At 42.5% G+C, this 22,819-nt stretch overlaps 1 protein-coding gene across 1 annotated transcript in view; it reads left to right on the forward strand.

The window, feature by feature from the left end:
- Positions 1–22,819, forward strand: part of RGMA (repulsive guidance molecule BMP co-receptor a) — a 113,194-nt gene that overhangs the window by 84,661 nt on the left and 5,714 nt on the right. The window contains exon 3 of the mRNA XM_078683150.1: positions 537–1,048. Within this exon, the coding sequence (XP_078539276.1) occupies positions 537–1,048 (512 nt within the window). The remainder of the gene's footprint in view (positions 1–536; positions 1,049–22,819) is intronic.

The raw sequence follows: 22,819 nt of genomic DNA on the forward strand, positions 1-22,819 counted from the left end.
ACGCCTGCTGCTCTATCCCACCTGCCTACACCAAACCCCTCGCCAATATTTTTATCCACGGCCTATGTTTATTTTTACATTTTTATATAGCTGGAAAGCAACCCAAGTGTCTTTACAGGAGCACCAGTAACAATACATATGGTAGCATTTTATAGGAACAGCATATTAAAATGATTTGTCCAGAATACAGGATGTTGAGCCAGCGCCGAGACTCGCACGACTAAAAACATTGACAAAGCCAATCAATATAGCATCAGTGTGACCTATTGCCTTTGCCACTGCCTGTTTTTAGTTTTATCCTGCGCACTTATAGAGTGTCACACTTTTTACCAATCTTTAGGAGTCTTTAAAATAACCACTATTCACAATGTCGGTCGCCTTTTCACTAGAATTTGAAGACTGCTCTGTTGACCACAGCCAGCTTCTCATCCAGAGCAAAGGCCTGCTGTTTCAAAAGACAAAATGAAGCCATATGATATGTTGTGACATGCTTATGTTTCTCTTTGTAAGATAATTTTGTTTCTCTCTTTCTGCAGTGAGTTATGAGTGCAAGATTTTGAGGTGTAACTCTGAGTTCCTGGCAGCGACCTCAGGTCCTCATTACGTGGTACCGAAGGACTCGCCTGAGTTTTGCACCGCCCTGCGTGCTTACGCCCACTGCACTCGGCGCACCGCCCGCACTTGCCGGGGAGACCTTGCCTACCACTCTGCTGTCCATGGCATAGATGACCTCATGAGCCAAAACAACTGTTCCAAGGATGGTCCGACATCCCAGCCGCGCCTTCGAACTTTACCTCCAGGAGACAGTCAGGAGCGGTCAGACAGCCCGGAGATCTGCCACTATGAGAAGAGTTTCCACAAGCATTCTGCTCCTCCCAACTACACCCACTGTGGACTTTTCGGGGACCCGCACCTCAGGACTTTTAGTGACAGCTTTCAGACTTGCAAAGTGCAGGGCGCCTGGCCCCTGATAGACAATAACTACTTGAATGTACAAGTTACCAACTCCCCAGTTCTACCAGGATCAGCAGCCACAGCAACAACCAAGGTAAATTGAGTGTCCCATTTGATTAGACATAAGGGAACTAGAAAAATACGTTTAAAAAACATCTGTCTTCTATTACTGGAGTAGCATTGTGACTTAAAAGGATTCACCCAGCCAAGTGATATTATATGAAACATGAAATAGACTGAGCTAGTGAAAGAGGAACACCATGTTTGTTTTCACTTTAAGTTTTCCTCGAAGTGCAATATTCCCCAAGCAATCAGTTTCCCATTCTTTTTGATGCAAGTGAAAAGCTGTTTGCCTCGAGACTAAATATAGTCTAGTAAAGTGTGCTGTATGTGGTATCAGGACACACGTTCTAATCCTGGCTTCTCCCCTAGGTCAGACTGTGATTTTGAGAAGATTTGCTTTATCTCTGTGGCAAACCGCAAGATAGAACTCTGAATGTAGTTTAAAATGGCATACAGGGAGTAGTCGATGAAGTTAAAACATTTTCGCCCTCGTCTTTTATTTACCTATTTCTATAGTACTTAATCTCCTCTCTACACATCAAAAAAAGAAAACTCTGAGCATGTGCAACTAGTGGGATCCGAAAATAAAAAGGTTTTATTTGACTTGAATTCCCATTTTTTAGGGAGTGCCTGAAAAAGACAAAAAAATAATGACAAAGTTCTACTTTATACTGTGCAGCCTGTGGTGGTTGAAAAGTCATAGATGCTTTATAGACAGGTGAAATGATCTACCTATGCAGTTTGTCGTGACTTTCTGTCTTTTTCACGATGTATTTAGCTTCTTTCCTCACTTCAGCTTTACACTATATAGGCCAGTTTTTTATCCACTCCAATAAAATCAAAGTCCCGTTTGGTGACTAAGAATCTACTTGGAATTGGTAGATGGGAAGAGAAAAGTTATACAGATTTAGCAGTTAGCAGTTTCAGATCATAGGCTGCATAGCTATCCCTCTATTCATACAAATCTCGCAGTCACAGATACTGAAACTTACAAAGACATTCCAATTTCAGAAAAAAATCTGCATAAATATCTCTTGGGTTACACCAATTGTACAGCATTGAGCATCAGGCAGAAGAAGTGAAGATAAATAATGACATAAAACGAACATAAAAATCAGTCTTAATGCTAAAATGTTTCCACGTTACTCATGATAGAACAGTCACACAAAGCGGTGTCCTCTTGCATATGAATTATCACTCAAAAGTGATCTTTAAGTATGTCAATGCAATCCGTTTTCATCAAAAACTCATTCGTTTTTCAGAAGACACAGATTTTGACATTGGATTCGAAATGTTGCCTTTCTTTAACATATTTTTCCTCAAACACTAACTAGTTTCTGCCATTGTCTGAAAGTACACACATTTTGGTCCAAAGTAAATGCCAGTATTTCGTTTTGGTGAAATAAACACAAATACCCTGAACAATAACTGGTCACTGTCTTAAAAAAAAACCCTAACAGATTACATTTTTTACTAGATATGAATCTGATCACTAAATATCAGCTTTCCATTTTTATCATATACTACTTCCCCACACAGTGTGCCTCACATGTCCAGGTAAAACCGCCCCATGGAGTAATGAATGCCCACCACGGACCAGTGTTAGCCCCAGGATATCAGAGATGCTCTAATGCCAGTGATTCCAGTCAGAAAGTAGAGGTGGCCACAGTGTGTAACAGGGGCGTGGTGGAAGGGGGGTTATTGTTATGCTGCTGTGCCTGAGACCGCCATCATTATGTCAAGCATTCCAACACTATTTCATTATATAAGATTTAGCCACCACGGTGCCCCAGATGCCCTCCATCCCACCAAGGATGTCCACAGTACGAAAGTTGCAGTTGATGCTGTTCTTAGATTCAATGATGCCGGAATTGCTTCCAGTATAAATCGGATGAGTAGTATTATGCCACAGATAGCCACCAAACTGCAGAGGTTGTCTATAAAATGCCATGGGTACCATTTATTCAGTGATTGCAGAAACCATTCTGTGCCTCAAATGTCCTTCACAGAAGGCCAGCTGGAAACTCCACAGTGTGTCATAGGCAGCAATATGCCTGGGGTGGATAAAATAAAGCCAAATGAACAGAGTGAACCAGTAAACCACCTTTATGCTGTTGACGGCAATCATTGGTCACAATATGCTAGGGATGAACACAATATTACATGGGCAGCTTTATGCCAGGAGCGAACACCAGATAGCCACAGAATGGCAGCAATATTGTAATGAATTATAATAATGATTCACCACCACGAAGTACTCTACAAATCAGTGGCACTAATACCCAAGTTAATGGTACTCGTTTTACCAAATTCATGACCTTTAGATCATAGTGTACATCGGAGATAAGCAGTTAACTCTATGATCTATATTGCAGGGTTGTAACATGGGTGGCTACCTTAATGCTAAGTTGGGCACAATATGCTAGGGAGGTATATAATATACTGAGTCCACCATCATTCCAAGGAGGCCGCTTTATTCTATTACCACTGTTATGCCTTGGCCTTCATCCTTCCCTCTCCAAATGACAGGAGTGAACCCCATATCCTTTCCAGCAGACATGAATCCATAATCGCGCTTGAATTACACACACACAGGCAGACTTGCAAGTCAACACTCATTCAAATATGCCTGCATGCAGGCATCCTCATTTTTCATGCATATTTGTATACGTGCATACTAACTTAGCACGTGCCCACTTGCCTGCAAATCTATTACTGTTGATGGTGGCTTTCCAATGCTTCCCTTGGACATGAAATAATTGGATGAGTTCATTAAATCATGACAGGTAGATTTTACGGGTGCCTGGAAGATGCCTTGATATCAAACCAAATGGCATAGGGGATAGATCTACCCAGGGCTCAAGAGATAAAGATCTGCTGCCGACAGCTCTCTGCTCAAGACTACGCTTAGAAAGGGCACCGAATAGTGCAGACAGCAATAGCAGTTACATGGTCATTGTGCCAGCCAGTCGTGTACCTCGCCCTTTATATGGGGGGCTAGGGCCTGTGGGTTTGGGATGAGCTCCTCTCATGGAAAGGTTTTTTCCCTCTGTGATCCTTGGTACACATTCTGTGTTGGGTAGTGGCTTCCTACCTCACCTCTGCATCATACAAACACATTGCACATGTGCGTTTGGGGCAAAATTGAAGACACAACATCTTCAGATGGGGGTGTGTGTAAGCAAGCTCGGGACTTCACTCCTGCTTCCATGCTTGGGAGCAGGAAACCAGCAGAGGATTCTGCTGACCTCCTGCTCCTACCTATCTCCTCTTCTGGTGGAACCCAGCCCCAAAACATTGTGGGTAAGCCACCTCTACTGCCCATAAACAATGGGGCAACAAGTTTGTTGAGGTGAACTATCTTTATCGTGTAACACGTTGGCTAGTTCATCAGTAACATTATTTCTGAAGCAGTATGTAGTGCTATGTGGAATCCAAGCGACAAGGGAGCGTGGTTCGATGTCTTCTGGTAAACCGTTTAAAAAACCGGGTGCATACCACAAGAACACTCTGTTTTAGATTGATTTCCCAGTCAGGGTCATATTGGAGCAGATTCAAAAATTGGTTGTAAAGAAGTGAGATACCCAAAACCTGCCTTTTATGATGGTTATTGGAAGTGTGTAGCTAGCTACATGAGCGGTTGAGATGTTCAAGTCTGTTTTACGACAGTAAGTTGGCTGAGAACTTTGAGAAGAGCAAGCCAATAGGATCCACTTTCCTCACCCCTGTGACAATAGAGGCTAGATAATGTAGGGTTGCTTTCATAGGCATAAGAAATGGTTTGTGACCTCTTAACATATTTTTCCCCCTCGAGTTATGAGAGTGACATTCACCGAGGAACCACTGCTAAACCTTCCAGGGACATGGGTGACTGATCATCTGCGGGGGGGATTGGGGAGAGGGGGGAGGTTGGCTATATGTGTTAACCTTACTTTTGGTGGGGAGTGTTAACTGTGATTTTGGTGATCTGTGTTTGAAAAGAAACTGGAATCTAGAGGGAAGCTCGAGGATTTATCCGAGGGGACATGAGTAAGCTTGATCCTTCATATGTATTTTTTCTCGATACTGAGATAGGTGTGAATGTGATATCCAGCTGGGTTGCCTAGGAGTTCTGTTTTGCTAGAATTTAATCTGACAAGAAACTATTCTAACCAGATCTAGGTCAGCTGGATAGTTTCACATTTAGCAGGTTGGTCAGGGCACCTATATTTGGGTACAAGTTTAGCGCCAGCGTGTATTGGTGAATTGCAATGTTCTTACTTAGTTTTCCAATCCTCGTTGGCATTTTACATCCAGCCACAGTCTCTTCATTCGTTGAGTAATCAGGTGACTCTACCTCTTCCATATTTAAGTAAATGCTGGGATAAACATTCCTACATATGTTGCATTAAGGTTGTAACATGGGATTTAAATTGAGGTAATCAATCTCTCAAAGTACATATGTATGTGTAGGTATGAGCCTAATTTGGCTTGAATGAAGCACTACATATAACAACAAGGGGCAAAGCAACTACATCGGTAGAGGAGAATGAATGATTCATGATAGCATACAGTAATGTGTAGGGGTGACACCTGTTTATCAGCCGAGTTAAGAGTAGCTCAAATGGGTCTTAATGAGTTATTCATGAGGTGCTTTCTGAATTGACGGAGTGAAGGTAGAAACTAAGGGGCTGTTTAGGATGGCGGCCGGATCCCCACCGCCATGCAGGCGGTGCAGATCCGTCTGCAATCTGGGCCCTTCCACCACCTATTTCCCCCAATGGCGGGGGGACCGCAGCAGACGGGAAGACCGTCCGCCGGCAGAAAAGGTCTCATATGGTGGCGGTGTCTATCAGACATCACCAGCCATATTAGGATGTGCTGTGGGCAATGCCGCCACGAAAGGGCATACGGTCTTTGCTTTGGGGGCCCGTTGCGGGCCCCCAGGGTGTAGGGGGACTGGGGGTGCACATGGGGGGTACCTATGGTACCCCCCTGCGTTTTAAAATACAACATGGCAAGCACCGCGCGGTGCCTGTCATGTTGTGCTTTGAAACGCACAACATGCATTTTTAGCATTGCGGCGGGCGGTGCTTTCAGCACCGCCCGCCTCAATGTTAAAAATGCGGGATGCACCCGCCACTGTGGCGGGTGCATCCTAATTCGAGGCACGGGACCTCCGCCCCTGTGGCGGACGGTCCCGTCCTCCGACAGGATGGCAGATGGACTTTGTCCGTCCGCCATCCTAATTGACCCCCTAGTGAGTGCAGATTTGTGATTAATTTTTTTAAATGTTGTAATAGCTCTTTTTTTGGTTTTAACATAACATCTGCTGCGTGTGCATACAATGTTGTGCATATATAACATCAGTATTATCCACATTGATAACATATTGGAAACAAATGTCAGTCTTGAGCTTTGATACAATTTAGCGTTCCCATTACAACGTATCCTTCGCAATTCAAATCTGTCTGTTTGGATTCACCGCACTATTGTGCATCCATTTATTTTCAGACCCCTCACTTCCTTTTGCATTCCCTTTATTTTATCTGTCAACCCCTACTCTTGTATCTCTCCCGCATGCGTTTTTCGATATCTTGTGAGGCGGGCCTCTCATGTATGGGTTCTCTTATTCCACGTATCCGTGCATCTAAGTTGGGATGAGTGGTGATTTACACAGAAGTCTCATTGGTCCCATTTCATGTTGTATATGGTGTGTGGTATTCCTTCCAGTGCTGTGATTGGCTAGTCTAAGCCAAAGCCTCCGTGGGATGGGGGGGGGGGGGTGCTCTTGTCTGGTTCGGCTTGGTGTGCCATGAGTTAGATGTCTCATTCAGCCAATGATGTTCCTTTCCCCGTCTGTTTATGTATGTGCAGTTGAACTGCGATCTCTGCAGTGGTCCATTTGATCAAGTCTTGTTGCCATCGAGCCACCGGGAGATGTGCGGGTACCTTCCAATGCATTGCTATGCTGCGTTTCCCCAGTAGTAAGACCTGGTCCAAAAATGTGGACGTTTGGCTTTCATTGGCTTGGGTAATCGTCCCAGTAGGCATGTTGCCATTGTGAGTGTTAGCTGTTGACCTGTCTGGTCTGTTAATGCATCTATAAGGGTGGTCCAGTAGGTGTGTATGTGGGGGCAATCCCATATACCACGTTAAAGAAGTCAGCTGCATTCGTTTAGCATCAAGGGCATTTCAATGGCATTCCCAGATATATTTTATCTAGTCGGGCCTGAGATGGATATGTGCAATGTGTGTAATTAAGTTGTGTATATTTGAAAAGGGGGTTCCTGCTGACCGTTTTCGCATGCTTTAATATGCGGTCCTATTGTTTATTGGTCAGCTTTGTTTCCATTTTCTGTTCCCATTTGCATTTCAGCTCTCTCGTGTCAGCATAGTACGCTGGGGCTCTGGCACATTTGACACACAGAGCTTTGTATTGTACCCCATGTGTCAATAAGAGTGAGAGCTTCAAAGATCGATGATCCATTCTCCCCTGCTTCCCAGATGGTATGCATGGCCTTCTCCCCTCCTCCTCAGGTGGTATGTATGGCCTTCTCCTCAGGTGGTATGTATGGCCTCTTTCTGGGCATGGTATGTTAAGAATTGCCCCTGGTGGAGACCGCAGCCTTCTCCCATGGCCTTGAACGTTCATAAGTTATCCGCCAGGCCAGGAAGAGGGCATTGAACACCCCCAGAGCTGCCCTCCTGGAGAGGAACAAACGAGAAAAAAGTGAATGCATACCTGTGGTCACTACCTTTGATCCTCTGTCAACCAGAATTCGGGGGATAATCAGAACACATTGGTACATACTCAATACAGCTAGTATGAAAATGCCACCCCCAAGATTTGCATTCAAACGGTCCTCCAACCTACGGGACAAATTGGTTCACACCCGCCCCATAGTTAACACAAGGGAAACAGGGATACCGTCCGGACATTTCCCCTGTGGGGGATGCTCGGTATGTGAATTGATAGCACCCGCGACAAGTGTGACACTGTTGAATGGGAAGACTTGGCATCTCAACAGATTCAGTAATTGCAACACCAATAATGTCATCTACAGGCTTACCTGTCCGTGTGGTCTCCAATATATTGTTTGACCACACAGAAGTTTAAAGTGAGAATACAGGAAGATGTGAGCACCCTGAAAGCTGAGAAATTGTCAATCTAGCTGGTAGAACATTTTAAGGAACAGAAAAACCACCACAAAAACCTAAAATGGGTTGTATTAGAAAAAGTAGTGGGAGACAGACATAATATGGAATTAAGATTGGCAACAAAGGAGGCACGTGGATCTACCAAGAAGCAGTAGATCTCTGGGGACTGAACGATGTTATTGAGTGGAATAGGATTGGCACATGAAGGGGCACGCATATAGGTCAACTGTGCACCCCATATCAACATCGGGGCTAATTATAAACCAGTAGTAGATACATGCAAGTGCTAACCTTTAATAACTATCACATACTGAAGTTGACATTCAGTAAACTAGTATGAGATAATACATCCTAGATCTTGTGACAGAAGTAAAGGGGGTGAAAGTACCAATCACACATCCCGGGGTACCTTTATTGCAATACTTTTGATGTCAGCACACCACATAGCCCTTGTCATGTGTCACCGAGGGTATGCCATTTTTACACATCACTGCTCTATTGCCCCATCACATCTTCAACAAAGCAGACTCCATTATCGCACCCCATCTCCGAGACGTCATCAACTGCTCCCTCAACTCCGCCACATTCCCAGAAAGCTGGAAACACACCGAACTCAGCGCCCTTCTGAAGAAACCCACAGCTGACCCCACCGAACTCAAGAACTACCGCCCCATCTCGCTCCTCCCATTCCCTGCCAAAGTCATTGAGAAAGCCATCAACAATCAGCTCGCCGCCTTCCTCGAAACCAACAAATCACTCGACTCCTCACAGTCTGGCTTCCGAGCCAAACACAACACCGAGACCGCCCTCATCGCAGCAACAGACGACAATCGAACACTACTGGACAACGGAGACACAGTCGCCCTCATCCTCCTTGACCTCTCCGCAGCCTTCGACACAGTCTGCCATAGCACCCTAATACAACGCCTCAGAAACATCGGAATTCAAGGAAAAGCTTTGGACTGGATCATCTCGTTCCTCGCTGGAAGAACTCAGAGTCCGCCTCCCCCTTTTTAAGTCAGAGGCCACCGAAGTCATCTGCGGCGTCCCGCAAGGATCATCACTCAGCCCCACCCTCTTCAACGTCTACATGACCCCCCTCGCAACCATCGCACGTCAACACAACCTCAACATCATCTCCTACGCTGATGACACTCAACTGATCCTCTCACTCACCAAAGACCCAACCACCGCCAAAACCAACCTACAGGAAGGGATGAAAGAAGTAGCCGAGTGGATGAAGCACAGCCGTCTGAAACTGAACTCGGACAAAACGGAAGTCCTCATCTTAGGTTCATCCCCTTCTGCCTGGGACGACTCTTGGTGGCCAACGGCCCTAGGAAAAGCCCCCATACCGACGGACCACGCACAGAACCTGGGCATCATCCTGGACTCCTCACTCTCGATGACCAGACAAGTCAACGCCGTCTCATCATCATGCTTCAACATCCTACGCATGCTCAAAAAAACATTTCGCTAGATCCCCACCGAAACAAGAAAAACGGTCACCCACGCACTGGTCACAAGCCGTCTGGACTACGGAAACACCCTTTACGCCGGTACCACCGCAAAACTGCAGAAAAAACTCCAACGCATCCAAAATGCTTCAGCCAGACTCATACTAGACATCCCCCGCACAGACCACATTTCCGTTCACCTGAAAGACCTTCACTGGCTCCCCGTCAACAAGAGAATAACGTTCCGTCTCCTCACCCACGCACACAAAGCCCTATACGAACTTGGACCTGATTGTCTCAACACGCGCCTTTCCTTTTACAACCCCACCCGCCAGCTGCGTTCGTCCAACCAAGCCCTCGCCGCTGTTCCGCGCACCCACAAAGCCACCATGGGGGGAAGATCCTTCTCCTACTTAGCGGCCAAAACCTGGAATTCCCTTCCCATCCACCTCCGCCTTACCCAAAACCACCTAGCCTTCAGAAATCAGCTTAAAACCTGGATATTCGATAAGTAAACCTCCCCCCCCTTCCTCAAGTGCCTTGAGACCCTCTGGGTATGTAGTGCGCTATATAAATTCTGAGTTGACTTGACTTGACTATTGGATATAACTTGCAATATGTTCAAAATGTCAGCACCACCTAGCCAATTTTTCGTGTCACTGATGGTATGCCCCTTCCATATCTCCCTGCACTATGAGATAAAACCTGCAAAATATTTCTGTGTATCGAAGTTTCTTTTGTAATAGAAAAATTTGCGAACTAAGAACATTTTTCAAATTGTCAGCCAACAGCGGGCTATTCATTGTGGAGTAATGTTATAACAATCCCCCTGTAGTTTCTTAACTCCTTGATCACAATAAGGCACGTGTTACATATAGGGAAAGAAGGATTCATCCAGCGCGTAGGGGGTGCTAAGATGGCGCCCACCTCAAATCTCACTCTCAGGACCAGTACGAGGCTGAGATCGCGGGAGGAGTTACCGCGATACCTGACAGCCGGAAGCGAGACGAGTCCCTCTAAATGGAGGTGACTCGCCCGGCAGTCTGAGAGGACGATTTCAAGAGAAACGCGCTCACAGTACCGGTAAGGAGCAGGGGTGGGGGACGCTACCAGTCTTCTTGCATTTGCCGCGCAGAAGGGGGTCTCTATACATTTCTTTTCCTAAACACACGAGAATTAATAGAATGCTCAGGGATGGGTACACCCTTTTTTCCCAGGGCGGTGCAATGTACTATGCAGAATTGAGCACCATTCAGAAACGTAATTTTAATTGATAGCGCACAGTAGCCTAGACATCTGGTGCAAGCTACTTCATCACCGATGTAAAACACAGTAGAAGGTTGTTTAAATAAGACATTTTCCTTGCAAACAACGTGTATTAAAACTACCGAGCCGTACATATTAGCACAAAGTGAAAATATATTATGGGCAAAAGTTGACAGCAAGGTATAATATTTGATCAGAGGGTTAAGCTGTGTACATTTCCTTGGCAGGCTGACAGGAAGCAGCAGGGGGATTTTTGATCGTATGAGTGACAAAGAAGGGAGTCACCGGTATGCCACAGTCGGGCCTTACTTTAAACCAATGTTCAGGATCATATCAGTGTTGAAGGACTAATGACCATGGAGTGGTCATCTTTTAAGATTGTACTCATTGTGTGATGTTTATTTTTAATTCTGTTCCCCAGGTTACATACATTCGAAATATGAGCAGTGTGGTGAATAATTGACCCTCGCCCTGACGAAGTTGCCAAAATCTATAGGCAATTAAACATGTTGGCTCTCTAAGGAGTTAGAAGGCAACACAGTGTCTTTTAAAGTGAGCAGCACCACGGCAGGAATAAAGAGGTATAGCTAGTGGTGGCCTATCTCGTTTTTAATTTTAAATGAATTGCTCCTAAGCCATCGGTCCACCTTATTTTGGGTCATTATACAGTTGTACTAGGGAGATACTCCTCTGTAGCACCAGCAAACTTACTAGAAGTGCACATTTTCCTTTCACCATCACTACATTTTTTTTTCTGTTTTTTTGATGTGGTAGTGCTGATGATGAGAACCAGAGTCCACTGGTGAGAACCTGAGTCCACTGGTGAGAACCTACCAGTGGACCTCCATGGTGTTGCTTCCGTGAAGCACTCCACATCTTTTGCTCACATTTTTTTACATGTTGTCACAATTGTGGCGATTTCTTCTTTTTTGTTTATTCATGCACTACACCACATAATAGGATGTATGTCAAGGGAACAGAATATTTTAAACTGGACAGGGATTCATGACAAGGGACAGAGGAAACAGATTAACTGCCCAAGTAGCACGCTAAAGAGAGGGTGCCATAATAGACATTGAAATCCATACAGAACTGTTCTTAAAAATAGCGTCAGGTCATATAGTTGTGTTGGATATTAAGAATTGCCCCTGGTGGAGACCGCAGTCTTCTCCCACGGCCTTGAACGTTCATAGTTAATACATATGTGTGTGGGAAGCAGGCTTGACTCCTGGATTTGGCATTTTTTGCACATATTTGTCCTATGCCTCTACGGCTTGCTTGGATCCTTTTGTTCAGCTGGTCACCTGCAGGTGTCAGTTTTTCGTCCTGCTTTGCTCTGTACGTAGTGGCTAACAAGTACCTGGTAAGGCAGGTGTACATACAGATGTTTTTGACATCTTGTTTCTGGGAGCCTGCATATCATCATCCTCGCCTACCATGAAGGGTGAAATGCGATGGATGTCAGCCATATGGGCTGAAGCATTTATGTTTTTGCTGGAGTGATTTCTTCCCAGTGGACATGTGTAATGCGTTTTATGCTACCTAGATCAGGAGTTTGATCTGTGCTCATCTTTTTGGACTGTAACTTTTCTCCATTACGAGCTCCCATTACTCCAAAGGCATTAGAGATGTTGTGCTAAAGATAGTGTTCGATGCATTAGTGCAGGGAAGATAGATGAACCACAGCCATGGCTCTTAAGTAAATCAAATGGAAACAGCAGGGCCTGAGTAGCGCAGCAGGGCTCGGTATCAAGTGTCAGCTGGGGGGCGAGAGATGCTGCGCCGTGAAGATGATATGGCCATCAAGCTAAAAATGTAGCCATGGCCCACTTTGCAAGATCACTGACACTGCACATTTGTGCAGCCGACGTTTAACTGATGGGCGCGGCAGCTCTTCTCAGAATGCTTTGGCTTTTATTTCCGACAGAGATGCAAATGTTTACGAGGATTAGTCTCAATTTAAGGTCAGGGATCGCATATGAAGCCTGTGGCTATAATTTGGTCCTCATTACGAGTGGGCCCTCAAGTTTCTATACATTGTGTAGAGCTGATTATAATATATGTTGGAATTAAGAGATTTTTGTGATAAGTCACACCACCAGTTTACATGTTGGCACATCAATCTTGCCTTTATTTATCAGGTAAAAAATGGCAAGTAAGTACTGTGGCATGCAAATTTTGCCGCGGTAAGCACCTAAATATGCATGTTACTGCCCATTATATGGGAAAGATTTGTAATTGTGTGGCTCACTGGTTAGAGGCGGCAGACCCGAGAGCAGAGGACGGCCCGGGACCAGGGTTCAATTCCCGGCGCGGCAGGTTTCTGGACCAGGGTCAGCGGACTCGATAATTCTCTCGCCTCGGTGCCCACTCTGATCAGCGTTCACACTCGGCAACTCTGGGCATTAGCTTGCCTCATCTTCACTAACGGCCCCACCAGACCGCCGGGGATGCCTGGTCTCACCCTGGAGATACCCATTAAGGGACCATCTCTCAGGGAAGCCAGGAAGGGTTTCGCAGCGGTCGAAGCGCCTTGGGACCCTACGGGTAAGTAGTGCGCTATATAAATGCCTATACATACATACATACATACATAATTCGGTGGTATTTATTACACTCGATAAATTACGACTCACCGGATTTGATCGGGTGCAAGAAATATTGCACATATTACCAGCCCACTTGTAATGAGGGTGATAGTGTCCTATTTTGTTCCTTGCACATTGTAATTCCTATGTTTCAAAGCAGTCTAAAAAGTTTCGTTCTATAAGGGTTTCATGCCGAACAAATGCGACACCTTAAATTGATATATTTAATTCTGTTCTGCCCACAGAAGAGCTCTGGAATTTAGCTGTGCATTAGTGAGGCCTCCTAAACAGAAGCGTCAAAGGAATCTAATAAACACTGCTAAATTTGAATTTCACCCACAAAGTTTACAAACTTTTCTAATTAACTAAACTTCCCCTGTAGGTGAAAATTCCACAGAATTTCTTCACGGGTGTTTTGTGTGGTTGTTTCTCGCAAAAGCTACCATTTTACCATGCTTGCAAACTTTTGAAAACAGGTTCTAGAGTTTTTATAAGAAAATCTATGCAAATGTGTACATCCCTAGGCAGAATACTCCAGACCCGCCCACTCATTCAAGCAACACAGCACATCAGCTACAAAGAGAGCTCTGTCTCAGTTGCAGACCACACCTGACAACATACAACTCTGACTAATGTGAGCACATGTTGCGTAATTAAGCCTCGTCCCTGCAACATTTTCAAAACAGTCCATCTAATACCGTACACGACACTCCACTGTATTAATACAACACCAAGATCATGTACAGCATTAACCTGTTAGCCAGGCTGAAAGCAGTCAACAGTCGCCAAGAAGCATATTGGTAAAGTCCATGTGACACATCTGTCACCCACTCACATACAAACACTAACTCTTCATAAGAATAAGTACATGCTAGCAAATGACTAACACAGCTACTTATGGGCGAACCGTTAGTTCAATAGCAGATAAGCGCGGTCTTCATGATTCAAAAAGCATCGCACACAATGGACACTGCCATGCTGACCATCAAACACACTCGACAATACTGAAACATCTGCTTCTGAGACAACGGTCCATAGCCATCGAGACTCTGTTTTGTGAGCGGACAGACCTCCACACGCCAGAAAGCCCACAGTGCTATGGGGCGAGACCATTGGCCATTGTGCATGGGTTCAGGCTGTACTAGACTGTGTACCCCTCCCACTTCAGGCACAATGGAAACAACATCACGGAAAGGATATCTGCTAACACTGATGTATTTCCTTAATGCATTTTGAACCTCACAGGCGCCAAAAAGAATGAATTGCGGAGTCTCACTAGATTAAACCCACTGAAGACCAAACCTTCAAAAAATAGGGAACATCGTGGCCAGGTCTTGCAGCCAGATACGGCTTACTTTTGGCCAGAAACAGTTTCCCTTTATTTGTAGAATCGCTCATTTGAAAGCACACATCTGTCACTAAAGTCAATCACAGGCTATAGCACGCACTGGGACAGTGCAAGCAATCCCGCCTCTTTTGAAAGCAGAGCCCCAGTCCCTGAGGTTGTCTTGTGTGGCTGCTCTAGTGGGAACATGTATGTAGTCAATGTGTTGGGGCGAAGGGGGCTGCAAGGAGGTATTCTTAGTAAAGTGTCATCTGCTGGAACATAGATTTTCTCAGAGTGATTATTGGAAGTGTCTTCTGTTCAGGATTTCTCAATGTGAAACCCTACAACTAAGCGGAACTATTGTCTGAGAAAGGATCTGAGCACAAGTGTTGAAAAAATATTCAGTCTTCATTAAAGTGAAATGTGTGTCCCCACCTAAAAAAACGTACACAGAACACATAAGAGCATCAAAACCCAAGCATTTCTGCTCTGGCGCAGAGAGGAAGTTATGATATGTGGGATGAGTGTAGAAATATATTGTTGAAAAGATATGGGAACAGGAACCTTTACAAGGGACCCTGTAATGACTTCGCCTTTGTCTCTATGGAGACTCTAACAGATGTTGCATTATGCCTGATGCTGGAGTCTGGCACTCTGTACTTCACCACCACAATCAATCAATAAATCATGGGTTTTTAGAGCGCGGCTACTCATCCGGAGGGGTCTCAAGGCACTGTGGGTGAGGAAGGGGAGGGGCCCAGCTCCTGGAGCTTCATCGAAGAGCCAGGTCTTGAGGTCCTTCAAGAATTTGGGGAGTGATGGCATCTTTCGGAGGTGAAGAGGGAGGGAGTTCCATGCCTTGACCGCTAGGCAGAAGAAGGAGCTTCCGCCTCCTCTGGTCTTCTTGATGCAAGGTACCGTCGCGAGGGAGATCTGGTCCGAGCGAAGGGAACGTTGGGGTGCGTGGAACGTGAGGCGGTGGTTCATGCAGACAGGTCCGGTGTTGTGAAGGGCCTAGTGAGTGTGGGTGAGACGCTTGAAGGTGGTTCTCTTCTCGACAGGGAGCCAGTGTAGTGTCCGTAGGTTTTGGCTGATTCACTGGGCCTAAATTAATGGAATAGCTAGATCCTAGAAAGCCTAGGACAGCTAACAAGAGGGGAATGGGACTGACCTTTGATGTTGGAGTGTGCTTAAACCTTATTTATGGTTCTGGAGCCGGACTGTACATCATAATAGCCGATATTATTACATCTAATGAGAGTTATTGTCATAGCTAATAATTATAAACCGTTCTGTTAAAATGTTCTTTTTACAGACCTATATCATTTGACCATCATCCTGTTTATTGTCTTAAAAATAAATTCCAATTTCGCCCTCTAATTGTAACACAACTAATTACACATCAAACTTCTAATCCAATGACGGTACAAGTGCAATTTACGTTATATCATTTGCACTATTCTATGAATACATGTTAGAGGTTTGAGTGTGTTTTCTTTATTATCTGCACAAAAACACTTGACCTTGGGGAATTTTGCATCAATCCACCAGCCAGTCAAATGAGTGGCCATCTGTACGTCACAGGGAGCCCACAATCTGGCAATTAAGTTGTCCCTGATAGGGCAGTGTTTCTTCTCGATCCTTGAGTGTCCAGATTGCATGCACCTGCATGAATCAAGATACACATTCCTGAGACCGGGGATATTTTCAGCCTCAGATTTTCTAACTCTAGGCAGTGTTCATCTGGACACTACACAAGAAATTCCTAACCATGCTGTGGGCGTTTCAAAAAAGAAGTGTATTTTCAACTATAGTTTAATCATCCAGAAAACAGTAGATCGAGATGGACAAATCGGTGTCTGATGCTTCTGTATGCCCTAATAATGTCTTGAAAAAACGGATTGATTCTTTTTAATGTACAACCCTGGCATATTCCTGAAAATCTTCATCCTAAAGGGCACTAGTTGTAAAACATACATTCCCGCCACACAGGTGGAACTAATGACTATAACAGAAAGAAAATACACCAAAGCACATGTAACTAGTATGCAGGTGTGAAGAATTGATACTAGACAATGCACATGTATCACAGATATACTTTGATTTAAGCTTGAGGATTTCTTGTAATGCGATTATGTGCCAACATATAATGTTGAACAGGTTGAATAATTGCTAGTTGACAAGCGAGCAGTGACTAGATGAAACTCATAAGGATTGTGATAACCTTTGTGGTTCTTCAGTTGTGACATTCAAATGTATTTCTATTTCCCATAATGTGTCTTTGAGGCCGCACCTCTGACACTTGGGGGTTCAGTCTGACTGAACCCACCTTGGGAAAGAGTCTACTCAACAGTAGCATTCCGAAGGCTCAGTATGGTCTTCCTGTTTAACTCGTACCTAGACGCTGCCCCACCGAGACAAAGGCAGGGTGCGGAGGCAATCAAGTCAGCAGGTAGAGTTAGCACCTCTGTCGTTATATCACTGAAGCTCACGAGTGAGTCAGTTATTCAGTAAAGAGAAATCATCTTCCTTATGTCCTTGGAGCCAGTCCCTTAGCTAAAAACAGGTCCCAGCAAATGAAAAACTGACAAAAGTTTTCCTAGCCTATCCATGTTTGCCACACTTTCTCACTATCAGTAAAATATGTTTCTGCCTACCTGATTTGTTGAACACCTGGGTGCGTCCGATTTGATTCTTCTTAATTACAGGAGAAAATAAGAGCTTTAAATAAAGAATATAATTTAATAACAAGGCATGACCCACCAGCTTTACAAGTTTTTAAAAATAATCCTGCCCTGTAACAAAATGGCAAGTAAATAACAGATGGCAGCCAATACTATAAGCATCACTTACGACTGTTGATACAAAGAGTGTGAACATATAAGAAAGGGACCCCCTGAAACTAGTGGCGAGTTCCTAGGTCAGGGCACAATATTTATCAAAATAACAATTCCTAGGCAACTATGGGGTCCTGTAAGGATAACAGGTACATTGACAGTGGTGATAAAGGCACAAAAAAGAAAATACATAAAAAGGTGAAGCAGTGTACAAGGAGGTGAACTAAAAGACAATGTCAAAGAAATCTGATTTATTTTAAATATACAGCATAATTTTATTAAAATACATATAACATACAATCAATGAGATAAATGATATGGGGAATTTTAACATTTATAATCCATCACATTCAAAATCAAGTTACATGAATAAAACATATATTCATAAAAACAGCCAAGTGGATGAATGGGTAATCTCTACGCGCGTTTCGGCGTTAGACACGCCTTCTTCGGGAGAACCACTTGAGAATTCTAAAATAACGTTTAAAGATAAACGAAGAGATAGGTTGCAGGTATCAAAATATGGGGAGTGGGGTTGGCCTAACAGCTAAGGCGCTCGACCTCGGACCTGGGGATCTGGGTTTGAGTCTCGGTAACGACGCCAAAAACCCCCTGTGATTCTGGGCAAATCACTTAATCTCCCTGTGCCTAAAATGAAAGTGTGTCCTCATGTAACGTAACTGGTGCTATGTAAAGCGCTCTGATAACTGATTCGGTTCGGTTCTAGTTCGCGCTATATAAAACTCTGCAAAAAAAAAAAAATCAGGTAGTGCATAAATCGTTTGCCAGCCTATTTGTGGACTGGTGGTAGAAAAGGCACAATATAATCGCGGTCATCTATTTACAGAATGTTGTGGCTAACCTTCAATTAGGTGTTGGACAGTTGGAATTAATTTGATGCCGTCATTAAAATAAGAGGCAACCTCATATAAGGTTCAACGTTGATATGATGATGTATGCGGTGCCTTAGACGCCTCCAGTCAAGTTGGAGATTGTTACCAGATACCAGAACCCCTCCAGACGCTGTGGGCGCACCAAAACGGCAAACACTGTCACTGGTTTCAAGGGGCCATCTATGCCCTACCTAAACCACTAAACGAAAATTGACCCTTAATCTAATCAGATTGACCTAAAGTGACCCCACCTCCTTGCGTGTTAAGTATTTTACCATTATTTTACTTTCCGTTTTTATACAAACTTGACTGGAGGCGTTTAAGGCACCGCATACATCATATCAACGTTGAACCTTATATGAGGTTGCCTCTTATTTTAATGACGGCATCAAATTAATTTCAACCGTCCAACACCTAATTGAAGGTTAGCCACAACATTCTGTAAATAGATGACCGCGATTATGTTGTGCCTTTTCTACCACCAGTCCACAAATAGGCTGGCAAACGATTTTAAGCACTACCTGATATTGATACCTGCAACCTATTTCTTCGTTTATCTTTAAACGTTATTTTAGAATTCTCAAGTGGTTCTCCCGAAGAAGGCGTGTCTAACGCCGAAACGCGCGTAGAGATTACCCATTCATCCACTTGGCTGTTTTTATGAATATATGTTTAATTCATGTAACTTGATTTTGAATGTGATGGATTATAAATGTTAAAATCCCCCATATCATTTATCTCATTGATTGTATGTTATATGTATTTTAATAAAATTATGCTGTATATTTAAAATAAATCAGATTTCTTTGACGGTGCACAGACATAATATCGACTCCAAAATATCGTTTGGACAGAATATCGAGTTTGAAATATCGTTTGGACAAAATATCCACAGGACAGAATATAGACAGCCAAAATATCGTTTTTAAGGTAAGTGAAGTAATATCGACTGTAAATAATATAGAAAGTGAAAATATCCAAGTATATAATCTAGATAGTAAAAAATATCGTTTTTTAAATAATATTTAATTATTTATAGTGTTTTTTATGTTATAATATGTGTGAAAAGTGTCATTTTATGTTATAATTATTTTTAATTAATGATTTTTTTTTATTGTGTAATTTTATTCTGTAGCGGGTTGTGGGTTTATAGGGGAATAGGGTGGGAAGTAATTTAATTATAATTAATTAAATATGTAAATTTATTAATTGGTAGTAATTAATTAATTGGTAATTAAATAATATTTGTTAATTATTTAAAATTAATTGGTAATTAATTTAATTGATTAATTGCTAATAATGTAAATTAAAATAATTTATTTCCTGTAGCGGGTTGTGGGTTTATAGGGGAATAGGGTGGGAAGTAATTTAATTAAAATTAATTAAATATGTAAATTTATTAATTGGTAGTAATATTTAATTAATTGGTAATTAAATAATATTTGTAAATTATTTAAAATTTATTTGGTAATTAATTTAATTGATCAATTGCTAATTGTGTAAATTTAAATAATTTATTTCCTGTAGCGGGTTGTGGGTTTATAGGGGACTAGGGTGGGAAGTAATTTAATTATAATTAATTAAATATGTAAATTTAATAATTGGTAGTAATATTTAATTAATTGTTAATTAAAAAATATTTGTTAATTAATTAAAATGTAATTGGTAATTAATTTAATTGATTAATTGCTAATTATGTTAAATTAAAGGGGTATTTTTAGGGTTCAGGGTCGGTTTTTGGGTAAAGGGGTATTTTTAGGTTTCAGGGTCAGTTTTTAGTTTTTGGGTAAAGGGGTATTTTTAGGGTTCAGGGTCAGTTTTTAGTTTTTGGGTAAAGCGGTATTTTTAGGGTTCAGGGTCAGTTTTTAGTTTTTGGGTAAAGGGGTATTTTTAGGGTTCAGGGTCAGTTTTTAGTTTTTGGGTAAAGGGGTATTTTTAGGGTTCAGGGTCAGTTTTTAGTTTTTGGGTAAAGGGGTATTTTTAGGGTTCAGGGTCAGTTTTGGGTTTTTGGGTAAAGGGTTTTTTTTAGGGTTCAGGGTCAGTTTGGGGTTTTTGGGGTACAGTGTAAAAATAAAGTAAAATTTACATTTACATTAAATTAATTTAATGAAATTAAATTTATATTAAATTAATTTTAAATTTAAATAAAAAAAATTATTATATACTTACCAATACTTACGTTGTAATGGTAGTGCGTTGTAAAAGTTGCGTTGTAACGTCATATATCCACTGTTGCACTCTTGGGAGTGGGAATAGTAATTTTAACCCCTACGCTATCCAACGCTTTCCCTACTGTTGCACCCACTGGAGTGGGAATAGTAATTTTTACTCTTTTGTATTTGTACGTTAATAATATTGGCTATTATTTAATTAAATTTTGTTACTATATATATATATATATATATGTTTTAAGAAATATGATAAAAAAATATTATATTTTACTTTCATTAATTATTTAAAGTTATTTTAAGTATTGTTAAGTATATTTTAGTAATTAATTTTTTATATTAATGTAATTAAACATTGTTTTTATTAAAGTCGATATTTTTTACAACTATATTTTTGTAAACGATATTTTTAACTCGATATTTTTGTACTTACCTGTTTGTAGATAGAAACTCGATATTTTGTCTCTCGATATTTTGTCAACGATATTTTTGTTGGTCGATATTCTGTCCCTCGATATTATTTCAGTGATCCTTCTTTGACATTGTCTTTTAGTTCACCTCCTTGTACACTGCTTCACCTTTTTATGTATTTTCTTTTTTGTGCCTTTAGCACCACTGTGTCAATGTACCTGTTATCCTTACAGGACCCCATAGTTGCCTAGGAATTGTTATTTTGATAGATACAAAGAGTGTGAACATAGAGACTGAGACTTTGCAAGCATGCTCTACTTTCCTTGTATGTGAATGACAGCGAGCGATAGTCTTCAAGTAGAGGCATCTGTCAAGATGGCTACTTGATTACCAAGAGCAATCCAGATAGTTTCAGGAAAGTAATCTCAGACTGCATTCAAGAGTGTCCGCTCCGCTCCGCTTGCTCGCCCTTACAGGCAGCATTTGTTTTATTTATTTATTTTATTTCAAAGGTTTTATATAGTGCTGCTGGACCCAGAAGTATCAGAGCGCTTTACAAGAGAGGTAGACAAAATAAGATAGAATAACAATATGTGCAGAATTAGCAATGGGATACAGTATTGCAATACGTATTTTACAAGGGGGGAACAAAAGGAAGATAAAAATTACAAATAGGCGAAACAGTTCACAAGGGATATAATGTTGCATTCAAACGAGGTGGGGGGGGCTCCAGTATCTGGTCACACTACTGAAACCACAAACATTTACCTGTAACAGCACTAAGGTGCCGAAACGCCAAGTAAAGTTAGTTACTTAAAAAAAAAAATTTAAGGGTGTCTATCCTGTCACTGCTGCGTTTGTGAATTCATAGAGGATACGTAATACCTGATTTACAGTTTGCGGCTGGGATATCCTGTTCTCTGTATTACAAGTGCCATTGGATACACTGCACTTGTAATACCGCAAACGGAATGTGCGTTGCGTTTGTGATGGAGTATCCTGTCCGCCACGCTCTAAATCGTGCCCTAAATATGGATAGATGTATTGTAACTGAAATGTATTTGTGGGGGTTGTAACAAAAATGCCAAAACATGTGGCCAAACTAGTGGCAAGAGAAATTGTTGCCTTTTGGACTGGGGTGTTATAGTTTACAAGGCCTGTCTTGCTTGCCATAAAGCTGTTCATAGTTCAATAATCAATGCCAATATGAATTACGCGTTTGCATGATATCTGCCTCAGGCCAGAATGTCTGTATATGCACGTTACAAAAGGGGGTGGTGAAGGACGGAGCATCTGAACCAATCAAACACTCACACCCAGTCAAAAGATCTGGGTTTCATCCATCACTGTTCTTTAGCCCACTCTGCCACCCCAGTTCAAACATGGCTATATGCAAATCAGTCTGACCCTGTGCCTCATGGGAACAGTCCAGCCCGAACTGCCAAGCCATGCCTTCCCTGGACCGGAAACAAGCTTCCGAAGACCGGTTTCTGGAATTACAGCCGTCTTCAGCCCGGCTTGCTTGAATCCAGTGGCAAAGTGAGCAAGGGACTCACGTCTGAGCATACCCTGCCACACTTATGGCGGCCAAAGCGGTACAAAAGGGGGTGGTGATGGAAGGAGCATCACCACCCCTTTTTGTACCGCTTTGTTCGCCATGAGTTAGCAGGGTATGCTCAGACCTGAGTCCCTTGCTCACTTTGCCACTGGATTCA

Source organism: Lissotriton helveticus, chromosome 3_1 (assembly GCF_964261635.1).
Source record: "Lissotriton helveticus chromosome 3_1, aLisHel1.1, whole genome shotgun sequence".
Lineage (NCBI taxonomy): Eukaryota > Metazoa > Chordata > Amphibia > Caudata > Salamandridae > Lissotriton > Lissotriton helveticus.